Below are 18,524 nucleotides of genomic sequence, written 5' to 3'. Positions count from 1 at the left end.
CGATTTCTAGTTCCATCCATTTTCCTGCAAATGACGTAATTTCATTCTTCTTTGTTGCTGATCAATGTTTCTTTCTTTAATCTTCATTTCTTATCTCTAATCTAGGGTTCCCCTGTGGGGTGGAGTTCTTATCACCATCGCAGATACTTTTGTATTTCTGTTTTTGGACAAATATGGTAAGGCGAATGGGAATGATGGGATCAAAAACCACTTTCAATCACATGTTTGCTGGAGAAGTCCGCCTTCTGTGAGCTCACTGCTGTGTTTCCTCTTTAGGCTTGCGGAAGCTGGAAGCATTCTTTGGCTTTCTCATTACTATTATGGCCCTCACATTTGGATATGAGGCAAGTGTACAGACTATGCATTAGCTTTTTAAAACAAGATTTTGCTTTGTTTTCTTTTTCTTTGTAAAAGACAGTAATATTAGGATGGTTTAATTGTATTTTGTGATTTTGTTCATCAATAAGAAAACAGTGCAGTTCTGGGCTATTTTTGAAAGAATATAATTTATATCAGGAAGGTCTCTAGAGATTCCTAGGTCAAAAAATGACTAAACTCTGTAAGACTTTCTAGATTAAACTCCCTGTTCCTAAGTTGTCCATCCTGATAACAGCATTGGAAGAGGTAGAAGGGTTATTCTTGGCTGCTAACTTAAAATGGTTCTGTTTTTGCTTATCCTGGTTTAAATTAATTATAGCCTGAACTTTCCCTGTATTAAAACTTGAATTATAGGTCATTAGTGGTTATATCTTGGTTCATGCTCCAACCCAGACACTCCTAAAAATCAGTATCATTATTTTCAGTAATAACATCTTCCTGTGTCCAGTTGTTATAGACATGAATCTTCTAACTGGTATGGCTAAACATTAAAAACTATATCTAATCTCTGAATAGATCATGTGGGTTATCCCAAGGTTTCCAAAGAGAAATGCTGAACCAGAGAAAAGCATGAATGAGGAGTATTTATGAATGAGTCTCTCACTGTACATTAGGGGCCAAATACATAATTTTTAGATAAACATAGGTGAACAACTGCATACTAAGTGTGGATATTCAAAAATTAATCTATATACCTGGATCTGTCTCTCCAGAGTTACAGTGAAGCTAAAAATAATAACACTATTAGCAGCCGTTTTATTTCTTTAAAATAGTAATTGTATTCTGTACACATCCATTCTATATAATCATAAGAGTGTTATTAAATATTTAGATTATCTAGTCCTGAATTCTCTGACCCTTGGCAGTAAGCTCCTGTATTAATTACTTTTGCATACTTCTTGCATTTCCCAGAATACCTGAGAGAAACAATTAAAAGAGGAAAGATTTATTTAGTTCATAGTTTCAGAGGGTTTAGTCCATGAATGCTTGACCTTATGGACGTGGCAGAATATCATAGCAGCAGGAACATGTGGTAGAATAGGTTCCTCATCTCATGACAGATAGAAAGCAAAGAGAGACAGGAAGGGGGCAGGGTAATATATGCCCTTCAGTGACATGAAGCCAGTGACCTACTTCTTCTAGCTAGTTCTACCTCCCCACCATCTCCCAAAATAGCACCACCAGCTGGGGATCTAGTGTTCAGCACGTGAACCTATGAGGAACATTTCATATTTTAACCATAACACTCTCTTATGTTGCTTGTTTGTTTTTGTTTTGTTTTGTTGTTGCTAGGGATCAAACCCAGGGCCTTGCATACACTATACAAGTGCTCTACAGCTAAGCTACATCTCAGGTTTTTTTGTTGTTTTTACTCAAGCTGACCTCAAACTTCTGGGCCAAAGCAATACTCCTACTCACCCTCTCAAGTATCTGGGTCTATAGACATGTGCTACTGCATACAGCTCTTGCTTGTTTTTCGTTGATTTTTTTCTAAACTTTTTTTTTTTTTTTTTTGGCAGTACTGGGGTTTGAGATCAGTGCTTCATGCTCGCTAGGCAGGTGCTCTAACACTTGAGCCACTCCTCCAGCCTTTGTCAATTTTTATATTCTTCATATCCTGGTTGGTTGTTGCAGAAGAAGGGGTTGTAAGGAGTAATGAATGACAGGTTTCCTTAGTACTGTGTTACTCCCAATATCTTGTTCCAGCAAAGGCTAATAGGTATTATGTTGGTTTTTAGTATATTACAGTGAAGCCCAGCCAGAGCCAGGTTCTCAGGGGCATGTTTGTGCCATCCTGTTCCAACTGTAGCACCCGACAGATTGAGCAGGCTGTGGGCATCGTGGGAGCTGTGATCATGCCACACAACATGTACCTGCACTCTGCCTTAGTGAAGGTGAGTAAGGCTGTTATCTCAGTGGCCTTCCATATAGCTCATGGGAAATTTCCCTTTAATTGCAAGGGACACAAATTTAGCTTAAAACTCTTAGAGCCCTGAGGGAGTAGGATATTTCCAAGACTAGATGGTCTTATTAAAGTCCACAGGCGTGGAGTATGTTTTTATCAAATTGAGCAGAGATTATTGACCCCACAAAGAAGCTGGGCTTACTTGCTTTATAAAAGTCTTAAAAGTACATCAGGCTTTTTGTTGTTCAATTTGTAAAACCTGAGTGGCCTTGTGAAGGTCAAGAGGAAAGAGCCCAGCTAAGATTTATATTACATATTTGATGACTGGGAGAGTTCAGAAACCTTTGTAATTAGGGTTATACAGCCTTAGGACTGAAATCAGCCTGCTTTTGTAGGTCAGTTGTCCTTCCAGCCACAATATCTGAGGGTTCATTAGTTACCTAGTCCCTGCTCTGTATTTGGGGAATGTACAGTGCTGTCAAGGGTATGGAGTTCTTAATCCCTTAATGAACTGGAATTTAGATGACTGTTATATCTCTTGTATTTCTTCTAGTAGTTATTTGCCCTCTTTATCTCTCAGCTGACTCTAAAATTCTGAGCTGTTACAAGGAAACTTGTTGCAACTGGTGAAAAATGATTGCTGCTGTTATCTCTGTAGTCCAGACAGGTAAACCGGGCCAATAAGCAGGAGGTTCGAGAAGCCAACAAGTACTTTTTCATTGAATCGTGCATTGCTCTCTTTGTTTCCTTCATCATCAACGTCTTTGTTGTTTCTGTCTTCGCTGAAGCATTTTTTGGGAGAACCAATGAGCAGGTGGTGAGTATGCCAGGGTCATGGGTGGGAGTGAATGTTAGGGTAAGATGAAGACTGGAATCGGGCAGGAATTTGCAACAATTACTTTGAGTCCTAGAAAATGAATGTACAGCCTCAGTCCTAGAGGAAAACTATACAACATTGGACTGGGCAATTTTAAAATTTTATTTATTTGTTTGTTTGCTTATTTATTTATTTATTTTTGGCTAATGGGAGTTGAACCCAGGACCTTAATTCTACCCCCTGTCACTCTATACCAGTCCAAGTCTATGGTCTGTGAGTTGACCAAGCCTACACCCATCTGCTGGGAAGAGACCTGGCCTCATACAATTGCCTTATGCAGTCACATAGGTGGCTTCACTGCTATTTGGCTCCTTGTCATCCACTTTTGTTTCCTGTGTATCAACTTCTGCCTACATACTGTTCTTGTTACTGGAGCTAAGGATAGGTTGGGAGGAGTCAGCAAACACACATTATGATGAGACAACCCGTGGATTGCAAGGAAATGTTTGTTTTGTCATTTTGAATCTGTGTCCTCTTGATTCCTGTTGCCTATTTTTATTTTTCTTTTTAAAGCAGTGCAGGGGATTAAACCTAGAGTTTTGACATGCTAGGCCTGAGCTCTACCACTCAGCTAAACTCCAGCCTTGATAGTTTTGATCACCATTTATTTCCCATTTATAGGATCTCTGACTCTGGCTCTACTTTGTCTGAGGCCTCCCTATTCATGGTGTCTTCTCATGTTTGAAGCCCTCTTAATGGCCTTTCTTGTCATCATTTAAAATTACTAAATGTATTTATATTTCCATATACATTCTGACTTAGCACAGAATTTTGATGACATGGGGATGTAAAAAGATTGTAGAGGAGAATCACAAACAATAGTGCTACCAGTATCTGTCCATGTCATATCCTATATCCAGATTTTCAGCGTACCCCTGATATAGGACTTCTGTTTGCTGTATAGGAGAACTATTTTTATCTGCTCCTTGCCTGTAAAATAAAAATTGCTTTTAAACTGTTTTGGGTTTTAGGTTAGTGTCTGTAAAAATAGCAGCAGTCCCCATGCTGACCTCTTTCCTGAGGATAACTCAACTCTGGCTGTGGACATCTACAAAGGGGTAAGTATTTTCAGGTTTGCGATCTTTGGTCTTGGATCAGTCTTCTTAACATATTATCTGATCTATGTGTGAGTTTGTTTCAAATCTGAGCATAGCTCCTCTGTAGTGTAATTTATTTTAGAGGTCGAGATGCTTGCCAGACAAGTATTTTTGGATTCTACAGAGCCTGGGGGGAATAGAATATCATTTGAAGAGATGGATTATATACCAGCATTTCTTTTTTTTTTTTTTTTTTTGATGGTACTGGGGTTTGAACTCAGGGATTTGCATTTGCAAGTGCTCTACTTCTTGAGTCTACTGCTTGAGCCACACCAGTTCTTAATATTGTGATAGTATACATTGTTCTACAGGATGTTAACTGGGGTAACTAAAAGAAAATGTTCTTCACAAGGGTCTCTCAGTCTCTTTATACTGGTTATATTGTGACCCTCCAAGAGGAGAATGTATGTTGCATTTCATTTCCCAAATTTATTTGACCTTTCCCTGCATTCCTCTTACCATTTTCCAGAACAGTGGCTACACAGTATAATTTGGGAATTTTGTATAGACTTCTGAGCTTTTTTGTTTGTTTTTTCTGTATTTAAGATGGAGGTTGAAAACGAAGGCGTTTGGAACTTAGAGAAGAGAAAGGACTGCATGAGGAATGAGGGAGCATCCAGTAAAGTTGAGATTAAGCCTCTAGAATCAGATTCTGATCTGAGTCTGGGGCACTGGTAGCATAGTACTTGGTGTGGATGACACTGAGCAAAGAAGAGGGAGGAATGCTGCAGAGAAATGCTGTTCTGGGTGCTGTGTAAGCACATGACTGACACAGCACATCTTTCTCCTTTGCCTCTCTCAGGGTGTTGTGCTGGGATGCTACTTCGGGCCTGCAGCACTCTACATCTGGGCAGTGGGGATCCTTGCTGCAGGACAGAGCTCCACCATGACAGGAACCTATTCTGGTCAGTTTGTTATGGAGGTATGTGCTGGTGCTGAATACTGGGAGATGACATAGCCATTTAGCATTCCTTTATCTCATGCTTCTAAGGTCTCTCCTTAACCTCCCCAACTCCTGTTCTTTTTCTTATTCCAGTCACTCATCCTGTTTCTGCCTTTTTTTCTAGGGATTCCTGAACCTAAAATGGTCACGTTTTGCCCGAGTGATTCTGACACGCTCTATTGCCATCATCCCCACTCTGCTTGTTGCTATCTTCCAAGATGTGGAACATCTAACAGGGATGAATGACTTCCTAAATGTTCTGCAGAGCTTACAAGTAAGCAGGGAGCTGTGGAACTCATATCTCATTTAGTCGGCATTAAGTCCAGTCCTTTGGTACCAAGTCTTGTCCTGGGTTCTGGGGAGGAAATTCAGAGGACAAAAGAGGCAAAGTATCTACATCTGCATTTATAATGCTTTTATGAGTGGTTTTGTTTTTCACGCTGGTTGAATGGAAGTTGTGACCTATACTTACATATAAAATACAAAATTATAGCTCACTAATCCAGCAAACATTAAATGGCTATAAGACACTATTCTAGGTCCTATGGAGGTTAAGAAGTTAGGTCAGATCCAATATTTTGTCTTTATGGACACAAAAGACACACATAATTGTCATTGGGGCTAGGGTAAGGACAGCTCAACAGATTTCACCATAATGCTTGAGCATTTCGGGATGATAGGAATAATTATTTTTCATGGAGTGGGTCATACAGGGTTTGTGATATCCTTGTACAAACTGCAGTTTTCTGCAGTGATACAGGGACCCCAGAATCTCAGTCTGACCTTTGTTTTCCAGCTTCCCTTTGCTCTCATACCCATCCTCACATTCACGAGTTTGCGGCCAGTAATGAATGAATTTTCCAATGCAATGTAAGTGTACTCATAGTTCTCCAAAGGGCTGGTGCTAAGTGGGAAGAGTATTTTTAGCCAACGCACTAATCAGAAATGAGTCAGACAGGGGAACTATATGCTTGAGAGGTGATTGTTATCTGCTTCCTCTTTGGCACAGAGAATGGAGAGTACGAATGTAGTAAAGGACCAGGAACACACTTTTTGTGTAGCTGTTTGGGCTTGTACTCTTCAGCTTCAGCCACTGAAGTATGAATTCTATGTTAAATGATCTTAAGGAGAAAGACAAGCTAATACATTTTGCATACACCTTGAAGGGATATAGGGAATTTGTATGGCACTGCATTTTAAGGGAATCTAATGAAATGGCTAACTAAATTTCTAAAGCTTTGTTACTTATCTAAGGTGTGAAACATTGGGATTTATTTGCTGTATTCCCTCCACCCCTTTCTTCCTAACTTTGGCTCTCTTTTTGCAGTGTCTCTAACCCCTGTAACATTAACACAATGAGATGTAGTTTTCTTTTCTGTCTGTGACCAGGTTAGACTATTTTGCCACTCACTATGTTGATTCTTTTACAGAGGATGGAGGATCGCAGGCGGGATCTTGGTCCTTATTGTCTGTTCCATCAATATGTATTTTGTAGTGATTTATGTCCAGGATCTAGGGCATTTGGTGTTGTATGTGGTGGCTGCAGTGATCAGCGTGGCTTATCTGGGCTTTGTGTTCTACTTGGTAAGTTCAGTCTGGAGGGAGCAGGGGCATAAGTGTCTGGGATGGTGCAGGTAGTGCTAACTGATACTCAGAAATGAACAGGTCCATAAGACTAGCTACTTGGGACACTGAGATCAGGAGAATTGGGGCTCAAGGTCAGCCTGGGCAAATAGTTTGTGAGACCCCCATCTCCAAAATAACCAAAGCAAAATGGATGAGAGGTGTGACTCAAGTGATAGAGTGCTTTGCAAGTGTGATACCCTGAGTTCAAACCCCAGTCCCACTAAGAAAAAAAAAATATTCTGGTTATAAAATATAGTTACATAGATAAAGGAGGCAAATTTTTGTTTGTTTTTTGAGGTAGGATCTTACTACATAGCCCAAACTGGCCTTGAACTTTTGATCCTCCTACTTCAGCCTCCCAATTGCTGGGATTTTAGGGAGGTGCCATCATGCCTTGTGCAAATTTTTTTGTACTTGGATTATCAGGGAAAGAAAATTTTTTTGAAGAAAGTAAATTATGCAAAAATGATAATAGTAGTCATTTTAGGAAAGTGGGATTATAGATATATTTTCCTCTGTTTTTCAAATGTTCTTTAACATTGCTAATACTGGTTAAAAAAAGAAAACAAAACAGCAATAGTGACAGGTTTACCTTTCTGTTGTATATGGTTTCTCTGAAAAAAAACACAAGGATTGAGGATTAGGAGCAACAGAATTTAAGCCATTTCTGCTGCAGAGTGGTTAAAGATGGAGATTAGAACCCTGCTGTTGATCTCCAGAACACTTACCTAGTTCCACATGCCAATCAATGTCTGCCACAGGTTAGGTACCTGATTCAGTGAATATTGATACACCTTGATTGGTGTATCCTTTCTCTTCCTCTTCCCAATAAATGTCAAGCATACAAAAACAATACTGACTCTAGGACCTAGGAAACTCAAGTACCTGCATACAGTAAGCATTCCTTAATCATAGGTTATTACATGCAGTTTTGACTAAGCGTGATCAAAAATATTAAGTTTTTTTTAAATGTCAAATTTCAAAAGCAAAAATTTTAAGTTTTAGCACACAAATTATGCAGAGGAGTCCTCAGTTGACCCCAACTTATTATCAGTTGTGTATAAATCTTTGTGTGATCTGAGTATTTCCCTATCCGTAATTTTGTGAAAATATGCCTCCCAAAAAGCAAATGGTACTTGCAAAAACCAAGATAAAAGTTAGTATCCCAGTCAGAAATAATGTGCCTAATTTAAGTGATAAAGTGAAAATTTTAGATTTGTCTTTACTAGAAATTGGGCAGCATTAGGAGAAAAATGAATCAACCATCTGCAGTATAATACTGAACTGCATATAATCTTACTGTTCATGGTTTTTCTTTGATGGCAGTCTCCTTGGAACCATATACCTGCAGATAACCAAGGGTCTACTGTATGTCCTGGACAGGAATTGTTTTGAAAATTCACTTAGGGGAATTCTTCCTTCATACCAGTTGCTTATGAAGGTGGTGAGATATCCTAAGTGATCCTGAGACTAGTGAGAGTGTTGAAGTCCCATTTTTGTAGGTGAAGGCCAATTTAAAGTTACCATTTAACTGTAAAACAGCAACTTCACAGAATAGCTCAGGAGACTCCATCAGGTGTATTAGTATGTCAGTCATTCTCCCCATTCCTCATGGTGAGGAGTAGGGGGGATACTGAAAAAACAGTCATCAGGGAATTTCCAGTTGAAGAAAAGAAATAAACCACAAACACAAAGTGGTAGGAATAGAGAGAAGTCAGTATTGAAAACAGAATGGGAAGCCCTTGTTGAAGAAGATGGACTTCAGGCTATTTGGATGGGGGTGTGGCTGGGGGCCCTGATTTGGGCAGCCCTTGGTGGTAGAAGAAGATAGGTGAAACTGGGTGTTTTTTTTTTTTCTTTTAAATATATCTTTTATTCATATGTGTATACAATGTTTGGGTCATTTCTCCCCCTTTTTCCCCACCCCCTCCATCTTCCCCCCACCCCCTCGCTTCCAGGCAGAGACTGTCATGCCCTTATCTCTAATTTTGTTGAGAGAGTATAAACAATAAGAAGGACAAACGGTTTTTGCTAGTTGAAATAAGGATAGCTATACAGGGAGATTCCTCACATTACTTTCATGTACATATTGTCACATTCTAAGTTGATTCTTCTTGAACTGACCTTTTCTCTAGTTCCTGGTCCCCTTCTCCTATTGGCCTCTGTCTCTTTAAAGTTTTTGCATTAGTTCCTTTGCATTGAGAACATCAAATGCTATCATATTCTTTTTGGGTATCTTACCTATCCTCATACCTCCCTTGTGTGCTCTCACCTTATCATGTGACGAAAGTCCAGTTCCCTTGCTATATTTGCCCTTGATCTAAAGTCCGCATATGAAGGAGAACATACGATTTTTGGTCTTCTGAGCCTCACTAACCTCACTCAGGATGATGTTCTCCAGTTCCATCCATTTACTTGCGAATGCTAAGATTTCATTCTTCTTCATGGCTGAGTAGAATTCCATGTGTATAATTACCACATTTTCTTAATCCATTCGTCAGTAGTGGGGCATCTTGGCTGTTTCCATAACTTGGCTATTGTGAACAGTGCTGCAATAAACATGGGTGTGCAAGTGCCTCTGGAGTAACCTGTGTCACATTCCTTTGGGTATTTCTCCAGGAGTGGGATTGCTGGATCATATAGCAGATCTATGTTTAGATTTTTAAGAAGCCTCCAAATTTTTTTCCAGAGTGGTTGTACTAGTTTGCATTCCCATCAGCAGTGTACAAGGGTTCCTTTTTCCCCACATCCTCGCCAACACCTGTTGGTGGTGGTGTAAAACTGGGTGTTTAAGGTCAGAAGCAGTGTGTATTGAGCAGTGCTGGAGGAGCAGTCTTGGTGGGTGGGGGTCTTCCCAGAGCCTGGTGAGTGATGACTATGTCTTATCTTCCAGGGTTGGCAGTGTTTGATTGCACTGGGCATGTCCTTCCTGGACTGTGGGCACACGGTAAGCATCTCTAAAGCCTTGCTGACTGAAGACACCAACGGTGGCCGTTCTAAGTAAACACTGGATCAGTCTGTCCTCTACAGGGAGCCATCAGAGCCAGTGTGTTTCTATGGTTTACTGTGTGAACAAAACCACAAGTATGTGCTGTTGCACACACTGCATTTAGGACTCAACTGCTGGTTGGGAAAGACTTTGTTTCATGCGTCTTTGAAAGAAGATTTTTTTTCTTCCTGACTTCCTAGCCTGAGTACTGGATTAGGTAGGATCTTTGAAAAGCAGACATTTGCTGCTATCATTCCAACACTAAATTCTTAAGAAACTGCATAAGGGCCAGCTAATTTTATCCTTTTAAGAGAAAATTCTCTGTGCATGATTCTTAACCAGACTATATGTTTTAAAAAATTGGAAAGTGCAATACATTTTTCATAATACAAACTACAGACATGGTAGTTACAGATAAGCAACTTTTGTTTATCAAAAGTTAATGGATGTAAAAAGATAAATGCTTTTATGTACACACTTTCAATTGTTTTAATTACAAAAAATCAAAGTGGTTTCTTTCATATGAAATATAAAATTAAGAGACATCAGACTGTACATATGGCTAAAGAGGTAGAGCACCTGCTTTGCAAGCGTAAAGCCTTGAGTTCAAACCTCAGCCAGACATGCACACACAAAAAATTAAGAGACATCAACTCTGGGTGCTGGGTGTGGTGGTGCATATCTATAATCTCAGCTACTCAGGAAGCAGAGGTAGGAAGATCATGTCTGAGGCCAGCCCAGGAAAAAGCTCCTGACTATCTGAAAACAAACTAATAAAATAAAAGGACTGGGGACATGGTTCAAATGGTAGAGCACCTGCCTACCAAGTGCAAGGCCCTGAGTGCAATCCCTAATAGAGAGAGAGAGAGAGAGAGAGAGATCAAGTTATATCAGGCTCAGGATTCTTATTTCCACTTTAACTTCTCAGTGGAAGTTTTAAGAAGCACGAGATAGCATAATGGAGGTAAAAATGGACAAATAGCAAAACTCACCTCAGGACTTTTTGGCAGTCCTGAGGTTAGTATTAATTACGTTACAGAGTTTTCCAGGTGATGTTTACTCCTTAGCACAAGTAGTTATAGACACTTCACCTACTTCCTCCAAGTGGGTGGTAAGAACTGATTTCTCTGGAGACCTTGTGGGTGGGCAGGAGGACTCAAAACGGAAAGAAGTGCCATCTGTGTTATTTCTGAAAGCCACCCCTCACTATGTATTTTTCTCATACACCACTTGGCTTTGTGTCCAAGATGTCTTGTATCTCAGGAGCAGTGGCCCTAACTGTTATCAAGTGTTCTTTCTCTCTCAGCAAGTCAGTAGGTGTCATTGTGGTTGCAAAGTCCTCTCTCAGCAAGGTGGGACTGGGCTACTCTTTCCAGCTGTTCCCTCAGAGGGAAAACTGTGAGACCAGAAGGTGGAGCTCTGGAGTAGAGGAAATGGTCAGCATGGAGCCTGCTGCTTTTATTTCAGCCACTTCTGACGTTTTTACAAGGGGAGTCTGAGACTGGGATTCTCTCACATCATTCACACTTGTCTGGTGGGCATGAATGAGCAAACTCTCTATAGCCATAGCCTTGGTGAGAATGGGAGTGGAGAGAAGGACTTCTCTTCTGTGGAGCTTTCCTTCTGAAGTTCTGGGTGATTGATGTTCTCTGTTCATCTGCACCCCAAATGCATTATTACTGATATTTTGCACATAGTCAAAAGACAGCCTGGATGGATTGTCTTTAAGGCATTACGGATAAACTACTATGTTTCACTCACTGTATTTTTCTCAGTGCCTCAATACAGCACAGAATCATAAATGACTGTTCCCCTTCCTATTCCTCTTCTTTCATGCACCTCTCCCCCTACCGCTCTCATTCACCAAACTGATCATAAAGGTGTTTTGAAGATCTTAGGCACTGATGTCTTAAGGTTTTGTCTGGCAACAGTAGGAAAGTCCAAATTCACACACACACACACACACACACACACACACACACACACACACACAATTTACCTTTGTCCTTGTGTGGGTGGGTCCAGTTTATCCAGGTTGAAAAACATTTAGGAGCCCAAACAAAAGCTACTGAATTTTTTTAATTTTTCTACTACAATGGAGGTCAAGTCCAGGGCCTGATGCATTCTAGACAAGTTTCTACCACTGAGCCCCAGCCCTTGAATTCTTTTTACAATTAAAATTATGGTCTACAAATGGATGGAATGTTTCTTCCCAGTTAAATGGCATGTTATAATTCTGAGTATAGTATTTTGCAGTGTTCTATTTGGTCCTTATAGGGAGAAAGTATACCTCAAACAGTTCTCTGTGTACAATAAATAATGTGTAGAAATGGATGATCCTGAATTCACAGTCAGCCTGAGATATATAGCAAGATTTGGTCTCATGGTTTTAAAAAATTTTTTTTGAAGAAAAAAAATTAAGTCCTCCAGTGGTAGCATATGCAGTACATTCTGGCATTATATTTGTGTGAAATGTTTAAGGATATACAATTGTGCTTTTTGTAAATTGGTCCTTGTTCTCCTTAAACGTAACATGAGATCATTGTACTGCTGCCTTGTACTGGGAATTAATAGAATGGGGAAGAGCCTCAGTTGGCTTCCGTGGGGTCTGGGCCAAGGATGCCAGGAGTGCTTACAGTGGGCTTTTAACAATATGTAAACTTGGTTTGTAATTAAAATTTTTTTCTTTTTCCAATTTGGTTTCCTGGTTATTTTTTTTATCCTTGAAAATGTTTTATTAATAGGGTCTCAACAACTTTGATATATAGATACCAAAAATGTCAGTTACTATCTAGAGATGCATACTAAGCTTACTTTGTTAATGCTTCTTTCCTTGAAGGGACAGAGAAGCAAATGGGTTTAGTCCTTACAGGGCTTGGGTTAATTTAAGACACTAATTTCTGTTTACACTTTTAGTCAATTAGTATTGCTATAGCTAAAGGTCACATTATTACCATGTTTCAATTTGAAATTTTATTCTACTTTTCTCTATTCTAAGCTGAGTATCTGTCTATCTGGAGTCTTGTTTCTCCATTCAGGTAGGCTTTTTCATTCTGTATTTGCTGCCAATAAAAATTAGTATTTAAAGAGAGAAGCCAAAATTGCTTACCTTAGAAACAAATGATTGGGTGAGGTGGCTCATGCCTATAATCCCAGCTACTTGGGAGGCACAGATTGGAAAGATCATGGTTTGAGGCCAGCCCAGGCAAAAACTTAGCAAGACCCATCTCAATCACTAAGCCGGGTATGGTGATGTATGCCTGTGTTTGCACCTACTTGAGAGGCACAAATATGAGTATCATGGCCCAGACCAACCCAGGAAAAAACATGAGACCCTATCTGAAAAACAGCTAAAGCACAAAGGGCTGTGTGATTCATTGGTAGAGCGCCTGCCTAGCAATTGTGAAGGCCCTGAGTTCAAACATCAGTATCACCAAAAAAAAACAAAAAAAAAACTGAGCATTTTGGCAGACCTGATACAAATGTATATGTTGGCACTGCTTATTAAAGAGATCTAAAGCCATATGCTGGTGGCTCATACCTGTAATCCTAGCTTCTCAGGAGGCAGAGATCAGGAGGATCACAGTTCTGAGCCAGCCCCAGGCAAATAGTTTGTGAAAATTTATCTTGAAAATACCCAACACAAAAAAGGGCTGGTGGAGTGGCTCAAGCTGATGGAATGCCTGCCTAGTGAGTTTGAAGCCCTGATTTCAAACCCCAGTACCACCACCAAAAAAAAAAGAGATGAAGTTCAAGTGCATTGTACTATCAGCCCTGTCACCAGACAGGTGATGGGAAAATCTAAGTCTGCACTTAATTTGCCCCAGGAGTGACACCAGAACTTCATTTTCCTTTTGTGTTGCAAGCTTTCCCACCTGTTTCATAGGAGCTGAATACTATAAAGAACCCCATGGAGGTTCTGCACATTGGCCTTCTTCATTTAGCTCTTAATTTAGATTTAATTTCAGAAGATGCAAAACAGCTTGAAGATCTTTGAGACATTTCATCTAACTGCCCTTTGGAATGTCTTCTCTTCCATTGGTAGGACCAATGGCTATAGGCATGCTAGCCTTTCCAGTCACCTAAGTTTATGTATATTAGAATGGCAAAGTCATTACTAGATGCTTCCCCTGATCTGAGCACTTGTGCTGTCTCATTACCCCTTATAACAAGAGAAATTAGTCTCTATCATGAGGCAGCTGAAAGACCAAATGTAACTTGCCCTCATCATATTGCTAATAAATGGACATTTGTCAGTTGAACTTGAGTAGCACAATGCTAGAGCCCACATAATTCATTTCCAAATATGTAATACATACCACGTTGGATTAAGGCACCAAGCTTGGTTCTTGAGCAGCATGCAGAATGCGAAGACATCTAAACATTAGAGCCAGGCATGGTGGCACATGCTTTATAATCCTAGCACTCAGGAAGCCAAGGCAAGAGGATTGCAAGTTCAGAGTCAACCTGGTCTATATGTAAGACCCTGTCTCAAAAAAGTCAAAATATTCTGAATAGTGCTAGAATATGTTTTAGCTCAGAAGTTGCCCACAGGTAGACTACTTGGTCTGTGCTAAATTTTAAAGGGCAAGTTTGTCAGGCTTAGAAAATGGACAGGGTCATTTAGAGTCCTACCTGGGCAAATAGCTAAGACCTAATAATGTGCATACTCATTTTTTGCACAACCTGTCTGCCCCAAAAGTATTTTAGCCTGTTCTTGTGCCACTTAACCACATTTCCCAATGTCTCAGAACCACATTACAGACTTCTCCAATAAACAGGTTCTACCTACAAAGTCATCTAAGTGACATCTAAGTGTGTGAGCATCACAGATCTAGTAATGCAAGCTTTGTTGCATAATGATGAAGTCCTTTATCTTTGCTCACTTGGGGAAAGTTTCATTGAATCATCAGTGAGTTTGACAATGACTACTAGTCACTTAGCCTGTGATATGAGACCCTAAAGTGAAGAAGCAAGCCAATCTGAAGAACCCAGAGTCACTCAGTTTCTTCCTAGCCCACTAGTTGGGGGAGATTTGGTCCTGAGCAGCATCTGGTCTATGTCATCTTCACACAATCATCACAAAAATCCCATGAGCTTACGCAGGGCAGTGTGTAATATATTAAAATATTTACTGAAGACTAACATGAGAGACTATACTAGTGTACTTGGATTTCCAAATGTAGCAATTATTCCCATTTTACACGTAAGTGGAATAAGGCTCCAACAGGATACATGACAAGATCAAGATCATGAGAAGGGACAGTGTTGTACCTTGAACCCAACTCAATACATTTTCCACTACATTATGAAAGGGATGCTTCCTTCTTACAGATTGGTAGTCTGCATTCTGCATTAATTTACAGGCTGTTGGTCTCAAAAGATAATAATGTTCCCAAAGTTCTAATTAATAACAGAAGGGCTAAAATGAGAGTTTGTGCCAAGTTGTATTCAGGGAATAGAAAAAGTAAAAAGAGATACAACTTCACAGATCCCAACAGAAACCATCTGGATTCAGTTCTCTAGGAGTGGGGTTTGGAAATGTTTTAAAAGTAGCTGAGGTGATCCTGATCAGCTCGGCAAACATTTGGGATCCATAGATTGTCTCCTTCTCACTACATTATCTTTTTGTTTTTCATTGAAAGGTTTTTAGCCTCTGCTCAGGTGCCAAATGATAATGGGATCAGAATTATAGGGCTTATGATTTAGGTCATTTGAAATCTGATTTCCAATACATGCAGTCCTAAAATGCAAAAGCATTCTGCATGTTGTGCTGTAATATCCTGATGTGAAGTCCCTTCCTGAGACTGTCAGAGGCTAATTTTAGTGAGGGAATTTGACACTATCCTGAACTACGTAAGTTGCTTTTTTTTTTGGTGGCAATGGGGTTTGATCTTAGGGCTTCCTGCAACTTCTGTTTATGTTAAACATTAGAAACAAGTCATGTATCCATAAACTATTTTTTTTCTGAAGAAAATTACAGCAGTATTGAAAAGAAGGCCTAAATTTATATGCTGATTATGAGAACTTAAGTGTCTGTTTCAAAATTTAACTCTCTTCTTTTTTGTCCTTAGTACCACCTGGGATTGACAGCTCAGCCTGAACTCTATCTTCTGAACACCATGGATGCTGACTCCTTTGTGTCTAGATGACTAACAGCCTGAGAGACTATACGTGAACATTTTCTCTAAGCCTTTTTGGGCCAAGTGTCTGTTAACATATCTCTGTTAATTCAGAGGTGAGTTTTGTTCAAGTGTTTTGAACAAAAGCAAAGATTTCCTCATGGGAACAGGGGTAAAAGCTGACAGCTATAAATGTAGGTCAGAGACCCACCCACCTCACAACACTCATACAATAGCCAGATTAAATGACTGGCTTGTGATGGCCACACACTCCTATGGGCTTGTGTCTTGACTACTGGAATTTTAAAAACATGTGTTTATATGTATTTATGTAAACCTGAACATATCAGTTTGAGAAGAATTTTAAGGTTATAGAAAACTAATAGGTCTTTTGTTAAAAAATATTGTTCAGATAAATTAGATAATTGTTGTCCAGATCACAAGCAAGAAAGGAAAGGAAATAATGCTCTTTTGACAGTGAACTTGTCAAACTGACTATCTTTTTAAATCACTTTACTCTGCTGGTTAAGTTTCACTTCACTGTCATCAACCAAAGAGCATCTACTATTAATCAGCACATCATTTCTAAAGAAAACCCTTCTACTATTTGATAATCATATTTAACCCTAGTCATCAGCCTGCTTTTTAATTACTATTGTCTTTGTTGTCACTTTCCTTGAATTTTTTCCTAATTATTAAACAAAGATATGATGGTATTTGCCAACCAGCTTAATGTGTAGTAAAACATCCACAAGTCATACTTTTAACCAATGATTGGTTTTCCATGCTGCAGTGTAACTCAGTTCATTCTGGCATTAGAGTTTTAAGTCGAAAAAAGAAACTAACATTTAATGGTGTTAAGTCCTCACACAAGATAATGGAGACATTAATTTTATTTTTCTGGTACTGGGTTTTGAACTCAGGGCCTCACACTTACTAGGAAGGCTCTCTATCACTTGAGCCACTCCACCAGCCCATGTGTTTTCTTACCACATTTCTTATTAACACAGCAAATCCCATTTCTTGGTCCTAATTATTTCTAAGAGTGGTTTGTATTTATATTTGTGACTCTCGTAGGGAGTGCCAAGCATTTCATTTTAAGATAATTGTGACAAGTAGCACGAAGTTAGTACTAGATTGGAACTTAGGAGACTAATCCACATACCACAAACTGCCTGCTTGCATGTAGTTTGTAGATTATTTTACCCCTGTTCCTAACTAGGAATTTTTTCCCTTAAATTTTTTTATAATAAAAAAGTTTATATTTAAAAATCAAAAGTTTTGTAGTCAGTAACTCAGTTGTAGAATGCTTGCCTAGCATGTGTAAAGTTCTGGGGTTGATCCCCAATAACTAAATAAAAAAAAAGAGTTCGATCAGAATTATCTGGTTGAAGTCAGAAGATTTGCAGCACTGGGACCACATTGCTGCCTGGAAGTGCGATTGGCCAGAACTGAATCACAGTTACTCGTTTTCAGTGTCCTCCAGGGTGGCAACACCCTGTTCCATCTACATTGCCTTTTGGCTCCCAGTGTGACTTTGAACATTACTTTCTTCTTTCACCATAAAAGGTAAATGACCTTTCTGCCCTACTTTAAGGCTTAATACCTTTTAGAATTACATGTATATAAATGTTAATTAATACGTTAATCCAGACATTTGCCTAGCTTCATTTATTTTGGTTTGGCTCTCTAAGTGGTGGGGAATTTTCTACACTGACACCTTAAAATTCCATTTCCACTTGAGAGGCTCTTGAGACTTCAGATAAGAGCAGCAACCCTGTAATCTAGGATGGAGTCCTTTTGATACTAAAATTGAAATGGAATTAACATCCAGAATGAGTTTTCACTTGACAAATTGAAGTTGCAGTGTTTTTTTCATACACCAGCAGTAATTCTTTTTTTTTTTTTCTTTTTTCTTTTTCTTTTATTATTCATATGTGCATACAAGGCTTGGGTCATTTCTCCCCCCTGCCCCCACCCCCTCCCTTACCACCCACTCCGCCCCCTCCCTCTCCCCCCCCCAATACCCAGCAGAAACTATTTTGCCCTTATTTCTAATTTTGTTGTAGAGAGAGTATAAGCAATAACAGGAAGGAACAAGGGTTTTTGCTGGTTGAGATAAGGATAGCTATACAGGGCATTGACTCACATTGATTTCCTGTGCGTGGGTGTTACCTTCTAGGTTAATTCTTTTTGATCTAAACTTTTCTCTAGTACCTGTTCCCCTTTTCCTATTGGCCTCAATTGCTTTTAAGGTATCTGCTTTAGTTTCTCACCAGCAGTAATTCTTGATGAGCCAGTTTGTTGGATTTCCCTCTACTCCTTGACAATTCCTTTTTTTTTTTTGTGGTACTGGGGCTTGAACTTAGGGCCTACACCTTGAGCCACCTCACCAGCCAGGTGTAATTCCATTTCTTAGTAGTTTCATTACCAAAAAATGGTGGGGAAAGAAGGTAAAAAAAAAAAAATAAGAACGTATTATTTTGCATTTCCTAAAAAGATAAGGTGGTTGGCTGAGCTTAAGTACTCTTTTGGGATTTCAGTAGCTCTTGTCCATTTTTTAAGCATGTTACTAGGTACACAGTT

General features: G+C 39.4%; 1 protein-coding gene across 10 annotated transcripts in view; it reads left to right on the top strand.

Annotated features, from left to right (window-relative positions):
- Window positions 1-18,524, top strand: part of Slc11a2 (solute carrier family 11 member 2) — a 50,332-nt gene that overhangs the window by 20,561 nt on the left and 11,247 nt on the right. For 5 of the 10 annotated variants that reach the window (XM_074083364.1, XM_020179903.2, XM_020179906.2 and 2 more), the window contains 11 exons: window positions 106-176; window positions 277-344; window positions 2,118-2,273; window positions 2,943-3,101; window positions 4,133-4,219; window positions 5,061-5,180; window positions 5,326-5,475; window positions 5,998-6,071; window positions 6,632-6,785; window positions 9,721-9,774; window positions 15,891-17,318. In XM_074083364.1, coding sequence (XP_073939465.1) covers window positions 106-176; window positions 277-344; window positions 2,118-2,273; window positions 2,943-3,101; window positions 4,133-4,219; window positions 5,061-5,180; window positions 5,326-5,475; window positions 5,998-6,071; window positions 6,632-6,785; window positions 9,721-9,774; window positions 15,891-15,968 — 1,171 coding nt within the window. In that variant the 3' untranslated portion in view covers window positions 15,969-17,318. Of the gene's footprint in view, window positions 1-105; window positions 177-276; window positions 345-2,117; window positions 2,274-2,942; window positions 3,102-4,132; window positions 4,220-5,060; window positions 5,181-5,325; window positions 5,476-5,997; window positions 6,072-6,631; window positions 6,786-9,720; window positions 12,512-12,814; window positions 12,855-15,890; window positions 17,319-18,524 lie in introns of those variants that run through there. The other 5 variants (XM_074083363.1, XR_012450837.1, XM_074083365.1 and 2 more) reach the window with 5 other exon arrangements.

The sequence above is a fragment of the Castor canadensis genome, chromosome 8 (genome assembly GCF_047511655.1).
Source record: "Castor canadensis chromosome 8, mCasCan1.hap1v2, whole genome shotgun sequence".
NCBI lineage: Eukaryota > Metazoa > Chordata > Mammalia > Rodentia > Castoridae > Castor > Castor canadensis.
Note: the sequence above shows the minus strand (reverse complement) of the source record. Positions and strands in the feature narration are given on the sequence as shown.